The 18854-nt window shown below is 48.6% G+C and overlaps 1 protein-coding gene across 1 annotated transcript; it reads right to left on the bottom strand.

Annotated features, from left to right (window-relative positions):
* Nucleotides 1-7616: 7616 nt before the first annotated feature.
* Nucleotides 7617-15934, bottom strand: Adamts4 (ADAM metallopeptidase with thrombospondin type 1 motif 4). Its single transcript, XM_026380609.2, has 9 exons — nucleotides 15266-15934; nucleotides 13824-14147; nucleotides 13439-13571; nucleotides 12754-12924; nucleotides 11085-11371; nucleotides 10790-10976; nucleotides 10152-10327; nucleotides 8794-8969; nucleotides 7617-8111 (listed from the first exon to the last, which is right to left on the bottom strand). Exons 1-9 carry the CDS (start codon nucleotides 15932-15934, stop codon nucleotides 7685-7687), a joined length of 2550 nt encoding a protein of 849 aa, XP_026236394.2. The 3' UTR covers nucleotides 7617-7684.
* Between the last annotated feature and the right edge of the window lie 2920 nt (nucleotides 15935-18854).

Genomic DNA, 18854 nt, shown 5'->3' with positions numbered 1-18854 from the left:
GAGGATTGAACCTAGGGTCTCGCACATACTATGCGAGTGCTTTACCACTGAGCTACAACCCCAGCCCAAAATAAACTCTATCTTAAGAGATTTTGGTATAATAGAACCATGGAAAAGTGCCAGCAAGCAGCAGATATTCAACGCATCTGAAATTTGAGCACAAAATAGGAGCCAAGTAAAAGCCCTGATTTTTTAAAGGAGCTCACTATAGCAGAAAGGACAGACTTACACAGCTCTCTGAAGTGTGGTTCTCTCAGAGGATCCTTTTCTGAGCCTCTGCTCCACCTTGGTGTTTTGTTCTTGTACTTTCTATCTCCCTCTGTATCTGTCTTCTCAAAAGCCTTCACCCTAGCCACACCCTGAACTTAGTCATCATCTATAACTTCTACATTTCTGAAAACTCAAGTTGGAATATGTTGGTTTCCACCACAACATCCTGTCTTTCTATATTCTGATTAAACCCTTGGCCCCCTAGTGGACCAGTCATGATACTCAACACAGAAGAAACATTTTAGAAATCAAACTAATAATAAGCTGTAAACTTATTTATACTGGGTATGGTGGCACACACCTGTAATCTGAGTGACTAAGAGGGATGGTGGGTTCAAAGCCAGCCTCAGCAATTTAGTGAGGACCTAAGCAACTCAGCAAAACCATTTCTCTAAATAAAATTTAAAAGGGGCTGGGGATGTGGCTCAGTGGTTAAGCACCCCCTGGGTCAGTAAGTAAGTAAGTAAGTAAGTAAATAAATAAATAAACTACTAAAATTATTTAAATCTTGATTTCCTTTTTCAAATAAACATTACAGGCAGGGGGAGGGGTGGAGTGGGAGCATATTCCAAGTGTAGTCCAGTGACACTTAAATCATTTCTCCTATTCAACCATTTTTCACCTGGATAAGCTTTTCCCCAAACCTATCTCTTCCATCCTCACTCAGTCCCACACAATTTTTATCTTCCAGCTTCATTTCTGGAAGATAAAAACTTATTATAAAAACTTATTTCACTTTGATTTTGCATAACAGAAAGGCTCTGGAGCTGACCTAGCAAACAGAAATTCTTTTTCCCCATCTTTTATCCTATGGGACTCCATGGGGGTTCTTGCAACCTTACAGCTTATTCTGGAAAGAGAGGCAGAAATGGCTTCCAGGAACACAACTGTGACCCTATTCTGTGCTGGGTGCCCCTCCTCTAACACATCACCTATAGACAAGTCTGGAACTTTTGCCCTACCTGTCTCAGCCACAGATTGATTGTTTATAGTACTAAGGATTTAGCCCAAGGGCACTCTACTACTGAGCTACATTCCCAGCCCTGTTTTTTAATTTGTATTTCAAGACAAGAGTCCCATTAAGTTGCCTAGGCTGACCTTAAACTTGGGATCCCCTGCCTCCAGCCTCCAAAGTCATTGGGATTACATTTGTGTATGTTTACTCATTTTGTGAACTCTCTGAGGATGGGGACCATGTTTTCTTTTTAATGTCCCCTGAAAGTAGCCCAGAACTTTTGGCAAAAATTCTACAAAAAGCCTATTTTAGATCAGATCTAGACAGTTCATTGGTATTTTCTCATGCTAATGCAGGATTGGAAGGGAGGACAGGGGGGAAAAAAGATTCAAGGGAAAGAGAATCAGCATGTATTGATCACTACTAGAAGCCAAATGCATCGATTGCTAAGCATTTACATTGTTCAACCTCTCCATAGGCAGGTAGAAGCGTACCCATTATACAAATAAGGAGAGCAAGGTTCATGGAGATCAAGTGACTCAAGATCACATCAGTACATATCAGTAGCAAGGTTTGGATTCAGCTTGACTCCAAAATTTTGTGTCTTTTCCAAATGCTGTGAGAGCATGATTACAACGGTTTACAATCCAATGGTTTATTTATTGAAGAAACAAATGGGATGAACAATTAAGTCAATCAATATATTTTACTTTCCAGGGCAGTTTTTAAAAGATTTTCAGCCCTCTAATGCTCATTTGTACCTACATTATGTGAGAAATAGAAAGTCCCAGTGGTCCATTTTCAGAAAATAGCCTTAATTGGATTAAATTGTAGCCATTTTAATTATAGCCCTTCCCTTTGCTGCCCTAATCGGAAAATTAGCCAATCATATAGATTGTATCCCCGAGCTCCTCCAACTGGGGCAAAGTGTAGGGCTGCATTAGTAGGCAGACTACCCACCCAGGTATAGCTAGCTAGTCAGGTTCCAGTAGCACACCCTCCTGGCAGAAATAAAGTTTGCTTTGCCCACCCACTTTTAAGCACTTGTCTGATTTCTTTTGGCACCTAGGTATTTCTAACAATTATCAAACGAGTATGCTGGTATATCTCTATGAAGTTGGATGTATATGTGTAATGTGTGTCACTGTTTGTGTTTTCAGGGGGCCCTGTTGCTGGATGACCAGAAGATCATAAGGGATGCTTACATCTTCTTTCTCCCCTCCCTTTTCTTCCCAAGGCTACTTAAGTACTCTGGGCCTGTCCCCATATAAGGTCCTGTCTGGGGAAGTTGTTCAGTATTGTTGCTCCCCCACCTCCCCTGACCCCCCTCTTTCTGAGCATTTTTAGAACTGGTGGTTTCCTCCAGCTGTCAGCTGGTTACTCTTGCTGCCAATGACTTTGGCTCCTCCCCAGCAAGTCAGTGGGGAAGGTATTCAATTGGCTCAGAAGCATCCTCGTAGCCAATGAAATGTTAAGACACTGAAATCAATTTTCTTGCCCCTTCCTCCCCCACAAACCCTGACCAATGAGATTCTGGTTTTGTCACTTAACTGTCAATCTGGTATTTTAAAAAACAAAATACTGTAATGCTGAATGAAGATGAAAGAAGTGGAACTAGAGATGGAGTAGAAGTATAAATGCCCATTCCCCAGACCCCTCTGGAAAGTCTGGCTCTCTCACATCCACCACAAAAATAGTAGTTGGACAAATTCCCAAATTTCCTCACTTGTAACCACAGAAGCTGAGAATCTTGGGGGCAGGAGGAGTTTAAAGAAATTGAACCAACTCAGTTCTTGCTTCAATCTCCTTCTCTGCCTCAGACTCTCATGTGTAACACTTGGCACCTCATAACAGGGTTGTCCAAACTCTGCTTGAACTTCTCTAGGGACAGGGCACATACTTCCTTGTCAGTCACTGCCTCTTTTTCCAGCTCATTATGCCCTCTTTTCACTTTTAAGACCATACACTTGAAAAGTTCCAATGCCTTCTTTCTTCCTGTTATTCCTGTTTTTGCTCCTTCCTATATACCACACCTTAGCTAGCTCAGACCCATGAAGGCACTGAGTAGAGCCTGGAGAGACAGAGCCCATCCTGGCACTTCCAGGGAGGGGTATGCCCCACACCCCTATCAACAATTTATTAGCCCCCTGACTTCAGGATATCAGGTGGACCCTATAACCTGGGTCTGGGGGGATAGTATGGAGAAGGTCATTCCAGAATGGGGTCAGGCCTTGCCTGAGATTAAGGGAGGGAACACCCTTCACTTCTCTTTGAAAAGCTAGTTCTCTCTGTTCCTGTTTCACTCTATGCTCCCAACCACCTACTCACATAATTATAGAAGTAAACTCCCAAGTTAGAGTTCAGTCCCTTCTGGAAAACTTTTTTTTTTTTTTTGGCAGTTATTGGGGATTGAACCCAGAGGCAGTCTGCCAAAGAGCTGCATCCCCAGATCTCCCCACTTTATTTTTCAAATTTTATTTTAAGACAGGGACTCACTAAATTGCCCAGGCTGGCCTTGAATTTGCAATCCTGTCTCAGCCTCTGAGTCACTGGGATTACAGGTGTGCACCACCACCCCTAGCTGGAAAATATTTCTGTATGCCAGTAAGAACCCTACCCATTGAGCAGAGGGTTTCTTTTATTTTATAGTACTGGCAATTGAACCCAGGGGTACTCTACCACTGAGTTACATTGGCAGAAGTTTTCTTAAAATAACATATATGAAAGTGATTTACAAAGTTTGAATTGCAAAGAGCATTAAAGAAAGGTGAGCCAGGTGCAATTGGTGCACACCAATAATCCCAGTAATTTAGGAAGCTGAGGCAGGAAGATCACAATTTCAAGACCAGGCTCAGCAATTTAGCCACACCCTCTCAAAAAATAAAAAGGGGTAGGGTCATAGGTCAGTAATAAAGAGCTTCAGGGTTCACCGTGTGTGTGTGTGTGTGTGTGTGTGTGTGTGTGTGTGTGTGTGTGAGAGAGAGAGAGAGAGAGAGGGAGGGAGGGAGGGGGGAGGGGGAAAGAGAGAGAAAATCCGCCATCTATCCGAGCTGGTGACCTATGCTGGGTTCACAAAATCTGACTATTCCAATAACTTAAGAAAATGGTAAAGAAAGCACGCAAACACACAGAAGTACCTTTTCAAAATCCGGGGACGGCTCTGTGACCCTAGGGGTTTGTAGAAAGAGAGCCACTGGAATTCCTTATTCTTATATAGAGGACACACAAGGGGATGTTCCATGGAACATTCTAAACCAAAAAGGGCAAAGGGGTAGGAACCGGTGGGTGTAATTCAACCCCATTGGGTGTCGCCCATTCCTAGAGCCACACCTTCCTTGTCCAAGCAGAGGTAAAGCTCAATGTATTGCGGGGTGCAAAAACTGTTCAGTACCCCTTTACTCAGGACTTAAAGGTGTGCACATAGCTTCTGTCCAGTGTGGCTCCCAACAAGAAAGAGAAAGAAAGCCCTTCTCCTCAGGCTCACCCTTCATACCCCTATAGCCCATGAAGTCCAAAGCTCAGTCTTTGCACGGTTTATTTTGTCCTTATCTTATAGTCCCTTGTTTGGACCCATTTGTTTCTCTTGTGGAAGTCTAACACCCGACCTTCTCCCCAGGATGCAATGTGGGCTCCTTTAGTACACAGTCATATATTGTTCACGCTGTACTTCACATCCATTTACCACAGGGCTCTGCTCAGTGTACCGTGAGCTCAAAGTATGAAGGTCCGTGAACATATTATTGGTGATCCAATTTTGTTAGCTAGATGAAACAATTGAAGATCTCTCTGATCTTGAGCTATCCTGTTCCTACCTCCTCATGCTTGACTGGTACCAGAGGAAGCACCAGGGCATTCAAGCACAGTAGTGTGACATTTTGCTGGAGAGAAAAATGTGGGTGGCCATTTTCCCATGGCTGCGGTGGGAGCAGACACTGTGCTGGATGGTACAAAGCACAGGGCATTGTGTAAGGCTCTGCCTAGTACTGAAGTTGATTAGCAAAGCCCAGCACCAGTGAGCATAGCACACACAACTTCTACAACCTCCATGACCGGCCTCAATCCCATAGTCCCAGCTCTGTATCCCAAGCCATGTTTGGCAGCCCAGCAAGGGCTATTGTGGCAGAGTGATGTGTCTTTGGTTCCCTCATTCTCCCTCCCCTCTCACCTCAGGGTATTCTTAACCAATAATTCTTCCCTTTCCTTCACATTCAATCCTTTCCCTGATCCTTAGCTTCTAACACTCAACACTGCAAATTTTTACAGGGCCCACTTGCTACCCTTGTTCATCCCTGTCCCATGCATGATATGCACAGGACTACCCAGGTTCTTTCTCAAGCAAAATTGCCTGCTTAGGCAGTAAAGTAGGGCTGCTCTTGCTCCCTCCTGCTATGCAAATACTCTGCCACCACTGAACACCTGGCACCCCTCACCTCAAATCCCTTTTCACGCTATTCTTTTTGCCTTGGTGCCTACCCCTACTGCATTATTATTTTCATACTGAAGATTGAACCTAGGGGCACTTTTCCACTGAGCTATATTCCCAGCCCTTTTTATTTTTTGTATTGAGAAAAGGTCTTGCTAGGTTGCTTGCAATCCTCCTGCCTCAGCCTTCCAAATCACTGGGATTACAGACTTGTACCACCACACCTGACTCCTACCCAATTATTTTTGTTCCTCATACTGACTTCCATTATTTTGGGAGGGAGTGGGAGTACTGGGGAATTAACACAGGAGTATGTTACCACTGAGCTATATCCCCCAGTCCTTTTTATTTTTTGTGACAAAAAAATTGGTTGAACACATTTGGTTAAAGTCTCACTAGATTGCTGAAGCTGGTCTCAAATTCATGATCCTCCTGCCTCAGCCTCGTGAGTTTCTGTGATTACAGGCATACACCACTGTGCCTGGCCTGAATTCTCTTCTAACTTCACATCTTCAAAGAAGACTGCTGGGTTTATATTATTTGATTCTGGGGACCCAGTCTCACTGAGTAGTCATGAGGGTAACTTCTCACATTGCTGTAGCCTTTACTATTTGAAAATATTTAAACATTTGCTCCTGGAACAAGTATTATCTGGGAACAAGTATTATTAGTTCCATTCCATATATGAGTAATCTAAAGTTCTGTATCAGTGACTTATCCAACACCATCCAGTTAATAAGGTGCTAAACTCTAGCTCAAATTCAGATCCATCAGCTCCTGCTTCAGGACTCTCTCTATTAAAAGAGTCCTCCCTGACTTGACCCCCTCAACTATTATTGCTACTATTAAACACTTGTTTTGTGTTGATGTAGTTAGTTGATCTTATTTTTGCACCTTCATGTTCTCATTGCCAAATGCTTTTGTGTGTGTGTATGTGGTACTGGGAGATTGAACCCAGGACCTGGGGCATACAGACAAGTGCTCTACCACACATGCACTTGCCAAGTGTTTCCTGTGAATGAGGCACCACAGGAGTAGGGACAGAATGTCTTTTCTCTGATAGTCCCTTGGAATCCAGGATTGGATTCTGCCAACCAAAGGAACTATGCTTGCGGGTGAGGGTAGCCACCATTGATGCAGATCTTTGCCACCTTTAAGCACACTGCAGACCTTGTAGAGGGTGGATGTGAACAGAAAGGTGATAATAACTAACAGCAGCTGCCATTTGTTGAGCACTTACCAAGTGCTAGGCATTATGCTAGTTATTTATTTACATTATTTAATCCTTACTACACATTTCTAAGGGAGGTATTATTACTGGCAAATGAATAAAACTAATGTTTAGAGACATGGAGCCAAGGCACAACCCACATCTGTCTGACTCCAAAAGGAGTACATAAATAGCAGAATTCAATTTATATTTTAGAAACTTAATAAACCCTCACTCCTTAAAAGTCCAACCTACTCTTGATTCTTCCTTTCCCAGCAAATAAAATTCAGGGAGAGGAAAGCAAGGCAGGTTATACCTCAATGTAAATACACAGACTTACACACACACACACACACACACACACACACACACACACAAAACACACAAACAATCATTCATGCTTATCACTGCCACCCTCAAGTTCCTAGCCAGGGTGAGGGCTATGAGGGGTGGGGGTCAATTTCCCCAGGACCAGAGTCCTCCCCTTCCCTGGTGCTAAATAAAAGTGAATAAATACTAAATAAATACAACTTGGGCCCAGGGCCCATCCTGCCTTCCCCCTCCCTCCCATGACCTGCAGGGCTGAGGGAGCAGTTTGGATAGGGGACTATCTCCTAGTCCCTTCCATCCACCAATTCATCACTGCCTCCCAGGGCAGGAAACCAGGGCAGGGCCAGCCTGCACATTAGGGCAGAGAGGAGAAGCAGGTTCACCCCCATAGCCCCTTCCCACTGTGTCTTAGCAAGAGGCAGCTGCAGAAGCCCCCTCATTCTTCCAGCTGAGTCTGAGGCCCCGGTGCCCAGAGTGGGCAGCCGGGATGGTGAGGTTATTTCCTGCCTGCCCAGGAGCGCCGCCGAAGGATCTCCAGAATCTGTGCCCGGCGATGTAGCCAGTCCTGGGGAGGGGGGCGCGGTGTTGAAGGGGCTGGCCGGGGCACGAAGAAGCTGTATCGGAGGCGTGCATTCTGTGGGTTGCCAGCCACCAGAACTTGCAGCATCAAGGGCTGGGTCAGTGGCCCATGGCCTGACAGTGTCTCTGAGGCTGCAGTGGCCCCACTGTATCGCAAGCTGACTGCGCCAGGCAATACCACATCTGTGGGGGAGGGCATCAGTGTGTATTCACCATTGAGGGCATAGGAGCCATCTGGATGCTTCAGGGCCAGGTAGATGCTCCGAGGGCCAGGGGCTCCCTGATGCCGGACAAGGATATGGGTGGCCCCTGCAGGGATAGTGACCACATTGTTGTATCCGTACCTGTGTGGAGAAAAGAGATAGAGAACTCAGCATTTTCTAAATTTTCTCAGTCTTCTGGGGTGTGTTTGTCTGATTGTATGTGAGTAGAGGGTCATCTCCTCAAACCTACATGAACTGTCGCAGATCAGATCTACATGCAAATGTTCCCTCCTAACCATGTACCTGGTCAGGAACACCCACTACTCTCTCTCTTTTTTTTTTTTTTTCGGGGGGGATAGATTGAATCCAGGGATGCTCTACTATTGAACTATATCCTTTTTAGTTTTTATTTTGAGGCATGGGCTTGCTAAATTGCTGAGGCTCGCCTTAAACTTGCCATGTCCCTGCCTCAGCTCCCCAAGTAGATGGATTACAGGTAGATGCCACCACATCCAGCTATACCCACTATTCTCTTATTCAGGTGCCTCCTAGTGCCCCCCATACACACTTTTTGATGCCTGTCCAGTTCCTACTCTCCAGCCTAGGCTCAGTTTATAGTCACTCCCAAGGAAGTCATCCTTGATGCCCATAAGGGCTCTCACAGCACCCTGTGCCACTCTCTGTGGAACATGTGAGTCATGGCATCATAACTGCCTACTCATCGGTCTCCCCACTAGACTGCAGAAACAGTGTTGAGTTCACTTCTGTATCCCCAGAACAGCATCCATAAAGGTAGAGGGCAAAAAACAAATGGTGAAGGAACCTGAATTTTCTGAAAGAGCCTGACAGCTTGCTGCAGCTGGAACCATCCCCACCGCACACCATGCACTTGTCAAACTTCTTTTTGGAACCAATGATGCGGTCACAGCCAGCGTGGATGCAGCGCCCCTGGACACAGACTGAGGAGCTATCTGGGGAACAAGGGGTTCCGTCTACCACCTGAAGAAAAAAGAAGAAAAAAGATAATGGTCTCTTCCTAAATGAGAAGAGGTTGATAAGCCAAATACAACTCAGGTCCCAACAGGAAAGAGGTGTCAGAAAAGCTGAGAGAGGTAGGGGATGTGAATGGTATGTAGGATGAGTCCCAGCCACTGTACGGGATGATAATCATAACAACTGATATAAAAGCCACCACTTTCAGAGCTCTGACTATGAGTCAGGCAGTGTGCTAAATTAAATGCTCTACAAGCATGAACACAAGCAGGGCTCAGTGGTGCACACTTGGAATCCCAGCAACTCGGGCAGCTGAGGCAGGGAGGATCACGAGTTCAAGGCCAGCCTGGGAAACTCAATGAAACCCTGTCTCAAAATAAATAATAAAAATTACTAGAGATGTAGCTCAGTGGAAGAGCAACCTGGGTTTCATCCCCAGTACTACAAAAGTTTCAAAAAGAAAGAAAAAAAAAATATATATATATATAAATCTCAAATCAAATTTCACAACTGTTATTTGAGGTTTTTAGATATGGAACATTAAGGTTTATAAAGAGCAAAGAACTTGCTTAAAATTTACTGATATGGCAAGCAAAGAAACCAAGACTCCCAATTTTTGGTCCTTCAGAGACCCACTCACAACTCATGAATCTGATGGTACTGTCTTCATATGGACACTAGAGGGCAGCCAAACCACAGAAATTCTCCACAGATTGGGCAAAGAGAGGGAGGCAAGTACTACTAGGGTTTGTTTTCTCTTCCACTCTCAACCCATTGATGTGCCCTATTGCACTGAGGGAGTGCAGGAACATCTGGCACTTCCAGAAGCCTGTCCATTGAAGGACTGGCTTCCATTAGTCTAATGAAGCCACCACTGTAATTTGACAGAGGAACCCATAGAAAGGAGGGTTGAGGAGTTGCCCCAAAGGTCCCACACTTCCATTCTCACCAAATGCAGAAAGACAGAGAGAGGGAAAGAAGCAGGGAAATGGGGACCGCCTAGAGCAGCCATCTGCAAACTGTTTTCTCAATACCCTTGGACAGATAAGTCTGAGTAGACCCATGGGCTGGTATGGTGTGGCTATGCCAGTGATGGGGCAATTTTGGAAAATCTTTGCCATCAGAATGCAGAAGGATCACTGGGGAATATGTGAACATGAACAGGGCGTAGGGGTGCCTGTCCCTTACCCGTGGGTCCAGCACATAGTAGTAGCCCAGTGCCTGGGCTTGGCAGGTGAGTTTACATTGGTCCCGCGGGGCCACACCTGTGTAGCGAGGGACCCAGTCCATGGGTCCTGGGAAGCTCTTGAAGAGGTCAGTGCGGTGGTTGTAGGCAGCACACTGCTCTTCACGGAAGGTCAATGCTAAGGGGTGAAATGGACAGTCAGATCCTCTCCCTCCTCACATTATCCCCAAAACTCCTCTACCAGAACCTCCTTCCACCCCCACCCCTGTACCAGTTATTGAACCCAGGAGCTCTTAACCACTGAGCCACATCCCCAGTCTTTTTATTTTTTATTTTGAGTTAGGATCTCTCTAAGTTGCTTAGGGCCTTACTAAGTTGCTGAGACTGGCTTTGAACTCATGATCTCCCTGCCTCAGCCTCCCAAGCTGCTGGGATTGAAAGTGTGTGTCACCGTGCCTGATGGTTCCACTTAGCACTTTAAACTGCATGGCACTTCTTTTCCCCATAGACTGAGAGGGGTAGTTCCTTTATAGTGCAAAGTCACTCCCCCAAGCAGCCGGGGCAATCAACACCTCTTGGGACAGTCCTTCCTACTCTTTACCATCCTTTCCCAAGAGCTCCCATCCCTCCCATTCCTCACCTGAGCCAGTCGGGCAGTTTTCAGTGTTGCAGGAGCGGAAGCGGGTGCGGCGGCCCTCACAGTACTTGCCACCATTCCGGGGGACGGGCCTCGTGCAGTCCCGGTAAGAGAACTGGACACCACCCCCACAGCTCCGAGAGCAGTCACCCCAAGGTCCCCAGGGACCCCAACCACCAGCCTGTGGAACCTAAAGAAGAACAGAATGGAAAGATAGTTTAAGGATACTCTCTTATGGACTGAGGGCTAGTCCCCACTCGCCCAGGTCCTTTATCCAACTCCTGCCCTAGAGTCTCACATTGAAGTCCTTGAGTTGGTCCGTATGGAGGCAGCGGCCACCCATGCAAGCCTGTGAAGGCCCACAGGGGGTGCCATCAGCCCAGGGCGAGTGCTTGGTCTGGCACATAGCGTGGCCATTGAGGTGGCCAGAGCACCAGAGGGCAGCACAGGGTGGTGGCAGCTGGGGACAATGGTGTGAGTCAGGACCGAAGGTCAGCTGGCACTGGCGATCAGCATCATAGTCCTTGCCAGGAAAAGTCACAGGCAGGTTCAGTGGAGCCTCTGGCTTGTCTAAGAGACAGTGTCCTGGAAAGGGGGTTGAGGCACAAAGTCAGCAAGGGACTGAGAAGAGAATTCAGGATTGCCAGCTGAAAGCTTATTCTCCCTGGGCTGAGGGATCCTAGGGGAAAAAAAAAAAAAAATCCTGACGCTGAAAGAGGCTTTAAATTGCAGCTATGCCTGTAATCCCATTGCTGAGGTAGGAGTATCACAAATTTGAGGCCAGCCTCAGCAATTCAGGGAAGCTGTAAGCAATTTAGTGAGACCCTGTTTCAAAATAAAAAATAAAAAGCACTAGAGGGCTGGGGTTATAGCTCAGTTGGTAGAGCATTTGCCTTGCATGTGTGAGGAACTGGGTTCGATCCTCAGCACTCCATAAAAACAAATAAATAATTTTTTTTTAAAAAGCACTAGGAATATAGCTCAGTAGTAAAGTGAGTGCCTTGGGTTCAATCCCCAGTACTAAAAAAATAAATAGCAGTTAAGCTTTATTGAATGCTTATTATCCAATAAGGATTGTCTAAATGCTTGACCTATCACATTTAATCAGCACTATCACATTTCATCATGGCAAATACCTATAAGGTAGTCACCATTATTATACCATTTTATACATTAGATACAAACATGGAGAAGTGAAGGGATTTACAGTCTTGCATCTGTATACAACTAAAGAAGAAGGATAGGATAGAAATCTAAACCACCTTTTTTTTTTTTTTTTTTTTGTAGTGAGGATTGAACCCAGGAAACCTTTACCTCTGAGCCACATTTATCCTGAGGCCGGCCTCAAACTTGTGATCCTCCTGTCTCAGCCTTCCTAGTAGCTGGGATTACTGGCATAAGCCACCATGCCCAGCTTCCCATGGGATTCTAGAGTCTGCTTCTTATCTTTTTTTTTTTTTTTTTTTTTAAAGAGAGAATTTTTTAATATTTATTTTTTAGTTATTGGCGGACACAACATCTTTGTTGGTATGTGGTGCTGAGAATCGAACCCGGGCCGCTCGCATGCCAGGCGAGCGGGCTACGGCTTGAGCCTCATCCCCAGCCCCGAGTCTGCTTCTTATCAACCAACCTCTGCCTAGTGACAGTCAGCCTGCTATTCTGGAACATTTCATTCAGAGACAAGGTAATCACTTCCTTCAACAACTAGCCCATTCCAGTGTAGGACAGTTCTAGCCCTTAGGTCAGGTTCCAATTCTGTTGATCCAAAATTTGCCTTCTCTAGTTGTGCTATTTATTCTCAAAGGAAGTAGGAACCATACAAAGATAGCAGCATTTCTCACCCCATTCCACACTGCAGAGGAAATATAGGGGAGTCAATGTGGCCTATGGGAGATGTAGTGGAAGTGAGAGTCCAGTGGGGGCAGAAATTGAATCCTACACAGGGAAAGATGAGTGTCACTTCTTACCGTATCCATTGTCCAGGAATTCAGTGATGAAGCTGGCACTGCAGGGGGACCAGGGCTCCTCAGGATCCACATGAGCCATCACAGGAGCCATGACATGGCGGGAGGTGCTCCCATGCCCATTCGAACTGACACATTGCTTGGAGTTGTCATGGAGCATGCTGAAGACATGGCCTGTAAGGGCAGAGGTCCTGCTAGTGACTAAGGGTTCCTTGAGCCCTCAGGGAGCTCCATTATTAATCTGGATGCAGCTGTGCACGATCAGATCCATTTCCTAACCAATCCTGCCCCCAACCCCTTCCTGGTGCTCTAAGAGCTCCTCAACGTAGAACCACCATTGCTCCATCTCCCCTTCTCCAAAGGAAAGACCCTTCCCTACTCATTTTTCATTCTAGCCAACATTCCCAATCCTGAACCTCCCTTCCCTCACTTACTCCCCTCTAAACAAACATACATACATACACACACATAGCACTTTATAGCAGGTTTCCATATACTATCTTATTTGAATAGGAAAATCTATTTGTCTACATCCAGAGCTGAACCTAGGCCTGGGAGGAGGAAGGAACACCTTAGGACTCTTGTTTGTACTCCCATGAGCTCACTGTCCCCTTAGTTAGGGGGATACTGCTCCCCAGATACTGCTGCTATCCATCCCAGGTGCCCCATGGCCCCACTCCCACCTTACCTAGTTCATGAGCAGCGGTGAAGGCTGACTGGAGTCCATCATCCTCCACGACAGCACAGCTCCGAGCAGGGTCACACACAGTACCCACATCAGCCATACCCAGAGTGTCACAAGTGGAGACGCCACACAGGTCCTGTGGAGAGGGATCATAGAAGATGCATGGGGGGTGAAGACACTTGGATCTGTTAGTCTGGATCCCAGATTAGTGGAGACCTGAGCACTGGGTACCCAGTACTGTCAAGGCCCAGATAGCCACACATGGCCGCCTGGCCAGGGCCAGGCATCCTGCTGTCCCACTCCGGGAGCACTGTTTCCAACACCATCTATTTAGAGGTGCTTCTTGGTGTTTTTGGCACCTGGCCTGTGGAACTGAGTGGAGCCTCACCTGGCGGGTGAACAGAATGGCTGTATCGAAGTGGTCAGGGTCTGAGTCGTCAGGGGTGTTGAGGCCACGCTGCCAGGCACAGAAGCTTCGTAGGGTCTGGGCAGCACTTGGCCCCACTTGGGGCCCCTCTTCACCGGACCCCAGAATTACTAGCCGAGTCACCACCAAACTGACAGGGTTGCGGATGCTTGGGTGCTTGAAGGCCTTGGCTGCTGCTGCCATAACTGTCAACAGGTAGCGCTTTATCCCTGCACCATGAAAGGCTGCCATCTTGTCATCTGCCACCACCAGGGTCTCTACAAATCTACTCAGTGAAGCAAATCGCTGTAGAGAAAAAAGGGAGAGGAGGATCCTGAAATGGCCTCTGAGACCCATGATCACTCCCCTCCATCACTTCCTGGGTCTGAAACTCAGCACAGCCCATTGGGCCCCACATACCCCATAGATTCCTGACGGGTCTGGGCTGGGCCGTCCCCCCATCCCAAATTCTAGGGCTTTTGGGGTAATGCTGAGGACCCAGCTGTTGGTTCTGAGAAGGAAAGAAGGGGATGCCATGTCCTGGAACTGTGGGCCCCAGAAGTGAAAAGCAACTGGAATGCCTCCAGGAGGTGTTTTGGGGTACCCAGGCCTGAGTGTGGCTGGGGCCTGTGGGACTAGGGCTAGAGGGCTGGGCTGCAACGTGTCTGCCCTGTGTGGTTGGAGGAACAATTCAGTCAGCAGCTAGGGCCAGGGCCAGATCTCAGCGTGGCGGGTGTGGAGGGAGCGTCTGGTCTGGATTAAAGCTAGAGAGGGAGGAGGAAGGAAGGGAAGAAGGGGGAGACAGGAGTGGGAGGGAGGAAAGGATGGAGCCTCAGGCAGCCTCAGTCAGTCCACAGTGTGGGAAGGGGATTGACCAGAGGAGGTATTGGGATGCCTTTCCTCCCCTTCCCACTCTTGTCCTAGTTTGCAGTTTGCCAGAACAAATTTCAAGAAAGCATCAGAAGCCAGAGGCCAATCCCTTGGGACTCAAACCTCACTCCTTTAGCTGAGTGTGGGGGTGAAAAATCACTGAGGCAGAGAAAAGAGCCAAGGCCATGGGGGCTGTTAGGAGAGCTCTATTGCTGGGGACTGTGCCAGTAGGAGATGCCAAAGCCAAGAAGGGGTATGGGGGTGGGATAAGGGAAAGCAGCCATTCCCAGCCTAGAGTATCTGACCCACCTCCAGGAATACTTGGAGTGGATCAGTGGTCTGGCTAGGAGAAGGGTTCGGGGGTGGGGGGGGGAGAGAGAGAGGGAGGACCCTTCCCAAGACAGGAGGCCAGTGGAGAGAGGAAAGGCAGACAGACAGAAGGAAGGGAAGCAGCATGGCCAGAAGTAGAAGTGGGTGGAGAGAGGGTGAATAGGGGTCAGTAGGACAGACATGGAGAAAGGACACTGCAGGATACAGATTCCAGGGTTGCCTACCTTGGCTCTTCGGGGGCTGGGGCTGGGGCTCCCAGGAGGAGCCTTGACGTTGCACATGGGACCCTGGCTGCTGTCAGGACTCTTCCGGCGCAGGATGTGAGCCCCAGGTCCCCCGGCAGAGTTAAGGGTGCCTCCCTCCAGAGGCTGGAGGTGGAGCTCAGCCCCCTGGTACTGCAACACTCCTAATAGCGCTCCCCCGTCCCAATGCAGAGATGCCACCGACTCTGGATCTCCGTTGATGGTGCCAGTCAGGTAGGTGCCGGGCTCTGCCCCATCCAGCAGTTCAGGTGCCTGGCCCAGGTACTGCACCGTCAGCCCCTCAACCTGCACACCAGGGTCCTGCTCCAACTCCAGTAGCAGTGTCTCCCCAAAAGCCAGCAAGCGGTACAACAATCTGGCGGGGGCTCCTGAGCCAGGCAGAACGCTGCCGTTAAGCTTCTCAGGAAACACGATCTCCTCCTCCCGGGGGAGGGGGCTGGCCGGCCAGGCTGAGGGCAGGAGGGAGGCCAGCAGCAGCAGCAGCAGCCACAGCAGCCCAGAGAGGGGCACAGTGGGGAGCAGCAGGCGGGGTTGGATTCCCCACAGCCAGCACCCCGCCAAGCCCCTCCCGGGATGTGAGCTGGTCCGGGACATGGCACGGGCGCTGCAGCTGGGAGGAACTGAGGCCATCTGGAGCATGAAGTCCTCCACACTCTAGCTGTGGAAAGCTCCTCTCTAAAGCCTGGGGGCTAGGATTCGTGCCAAGGTCAGAGGCAGTTTTCAGAGGGGCTGAGGACCTTCGGAAGAGATGGAGAAAACTTAACCCTTAGACTCAGGAGAGGTGCCCAGGGGTCTGGTTCCTCCAAACTGCCCTCCTGTGCCTTCCTCTCCTGGATCTTTGTCTTTCCCTGCCAGTGTCTTCCGCAGCTTCTCTGGCCTCTCCTTCTGTACAACTTTGTCTGGCTTCGCCTTCGGCCTGCCCTGTCTCTCTCTCCTTCCGCTGTGCCTTTGTCTCTCTCCTCCTGTCTCTCTCGTGTCTAAGTGTCTATGGGTCTCCCTGTGGGTTCTCCCCAGCCTTTCTCCCCGCCAGCTCTTTTAACCATCTAGAGCTTCTGTGATTGGCTGAGCTGTAAGCCACTCAGCCGGGAGCTCTGTCAGTGGGACATAGACTTTGCTTCCCAAAATCCTAATTTTTGTTTTCCTTTAAAAAAAAAAAAATGGGACTTGCCCAGGGGAGGGGAATCTCTAGCAGCCGGATGGATTATAGGAACTGAGCCAGCTGATGACATAGCCTTTTCCCAAACCCCACACTCAGCCCTTAGCTGTCTCTTTCCCTTTTTGGTGGGACAGAGCCCCAAGGGAGGTAGGGAGCCAGGGAAAGGGCCCAGATAACACGCACAGATAGAATCATACCCTGGGAGAATTCCCGCTCCTACTGTCTGACCTGGCTGACTTCCCCTTTCCCAAGGCTCCCTCAATGCTGCCCTCTGCCCTCACAGGCTGATTGCCAGGGCTAAGGGGACTGAGCAGGCTCTCTGGGGGAGAGAGGGTGGGGAACAGGCGAGGAAGCAGACAATGAAGAACAAAGAAAGGAGGTACCTTGACATAGTTCAGGATGGGACCAAACAGCTGGAGAGAGCAGAGGGGGCAGAAAGACGGGGGAGGCAGCGAGCCAGCGATCAGGGAGCTTACTGTCCAAAGACAGGATGATTCTGCTAGAATGGACATATATAAAAGAGACAGACAACACTGCAGGGAGGGTTAATAACTTTTTTATTTTCCTATAGAAAGAGGATCCAGAGTGGCACCTTATTTCTCCTCTCCTTCAGGTTCCCCCTTCCTGAGTTACCCCCACAAAGCCGGGAACAGCTATTCCGCCTCCACTCCCCAGGATCCCCCCCTGCTTCCTGACTCCCCATTTCCCTGGCCCAGCTCCCAGCAGCTTCCCCCAGGCTCTTGGCCCTGCTCCTACCCACTCCCAACTACCCTAACCCCTCCCCAGTCTCAAGTTGGCAAGCCCCCAGTATAGGCAAGACTTGCTCTCTCAAGAACTCAGAATTACCCAGTGTCAACCTGAGGAAATCCCCAACCTGGCTCCCTTCTCTGTCCCCACCTTGCCCTGAAAAGCCAATAGTTCCTGGAATATCTAGTAATCTTTGATTTCTCATTCTCCATGGGGATGGGGGAAAGAGTGGAGTATGTCTGGGGTGAGGAGAGAGGCTGGGGAGAAGGGGTGGTGTTGGAGAAAGGAAGCAAATGATTCCTTTTCTTCTGGATTGGAGGTGACTCAGAAGAGGGGTGAATTCTCAAGGCAAGGAAGTAAAGGGTTCAGAAATAGGGGCAATTTCTGCTCAGCCAACCCTACAGCCACTTGTTTCCCCAGGAAATCCCCAGGAAGGAGAGTGCAGTCAGCAGTCCCTTCCTTTTTCCAGAGGGGAATCACCTCCCCCTGCCCCCATTCCCTTAATCACTTTCTGCCATGTCACCTCCTGTCCCCCACATCATATCCGCCATAATACTTCATCTCCTCCTCCCTTCCTGCCCAGGTCACTAATACCTGCCCTGGTGCCTATCACTTCCTATATCACCCACCCCATGGTAACTACAAGACCCATCTTTTGACCCACCACATGCCCTGACCCTCCCTGGTCTTATGGGAGGGAAGGGGCTGGGGCTAGAGGAATTAGACAAGGGATGGGAGGCCAGAAGGGGCAGGGGCAAGAGGAGCTATCACCAGAGGACTCCTGCTGCTCCTTTCCATCCCCCCTCTGAGATGAAGACAAAGGGGGTGACTAAGCAGTGAAAGACAAAGGGCCTTAGAGTGGCAACAGCAGTGTGTGTGGGGGGTGTTGGCAGCAGAGAGAAAGCACAAAAGATGCAGTGTCCTAAGCAGCCCCCCAGGAGCAGTCACCCCAGTCCCAGCTCAAGTTGCCCCCAGGGCCAAGCAGCCCGAGTATATCCTGATTTCTCTTAGGCTGGATTAAGGCAAATAAATACAGCATAACATATTTAATGTTTCAACTATAGGGAGAAAAGGCCAAAGAAAAGGGTGAGGACTTCTTCGGAGGGTAAGGGGACCAAGCCTCTGTTCTGATTCTGCAGGGACTGCCTTGTCCTTCCTAAGTCCCGGCCAGTTCCCACAGCCATGGATCTGGACCCACCCTTTGGTACAGTTCCCATTAGGTCAATATTCATGCTAGAAGTCTGGCTTTTCCCTCTTTCTTTGCAGCTAAGAATTCTCTGTTTCTGCCACTCCCCTGGTTTGCATGCTCCACCCTGTTGCACTGCTGGTGGGCTTTGTCCCAGGGACCCTGACTAGGGGAGATCTGGAGAAGGCTTCTTTCCACTCTCAGGGTGGGAAATTGTACAAATTCTGCGGGTGGGTGGCCCAGCTGGAACTGGGCTTGAAGGCAGAGGAAGAGACAGGAACCAGACTTCAAGATGGGAAAACTCTGTCCATACAGAATCGGGATCAGAGTCCTGGTGCGATTACATTTTTATGCTTTTGGCCACTACCAAGGCTTGAGGGAAAAAGAGATTGACAGAATGGAAGTGGGGTATGAGACATCTATAGGGAAGCTTTGTGGGTCTGTGATTCTGTAAGTTCAGA

Source organism: Urocitellus parryii, chromosome 11, assembly GCF_045843805.1.
Source record: "Urocitellus parryii isolate mUroPar1 chromosome 11, mUroPar1.hap1, whole genome shotgun sequence".
In the NCBI taxonomy this organism is placed as follows: domain Eukaryota; kingdom Metazoa; phylum Chordata; class Mammalia; order Rodentia; family Sciuridae; genus Urocitellus; species Urocitellus parryii.
Note: the sequence above shows the minus strand (reverse complement) of the source record. Positions and strands in the feature narration are given on the sequence as shown.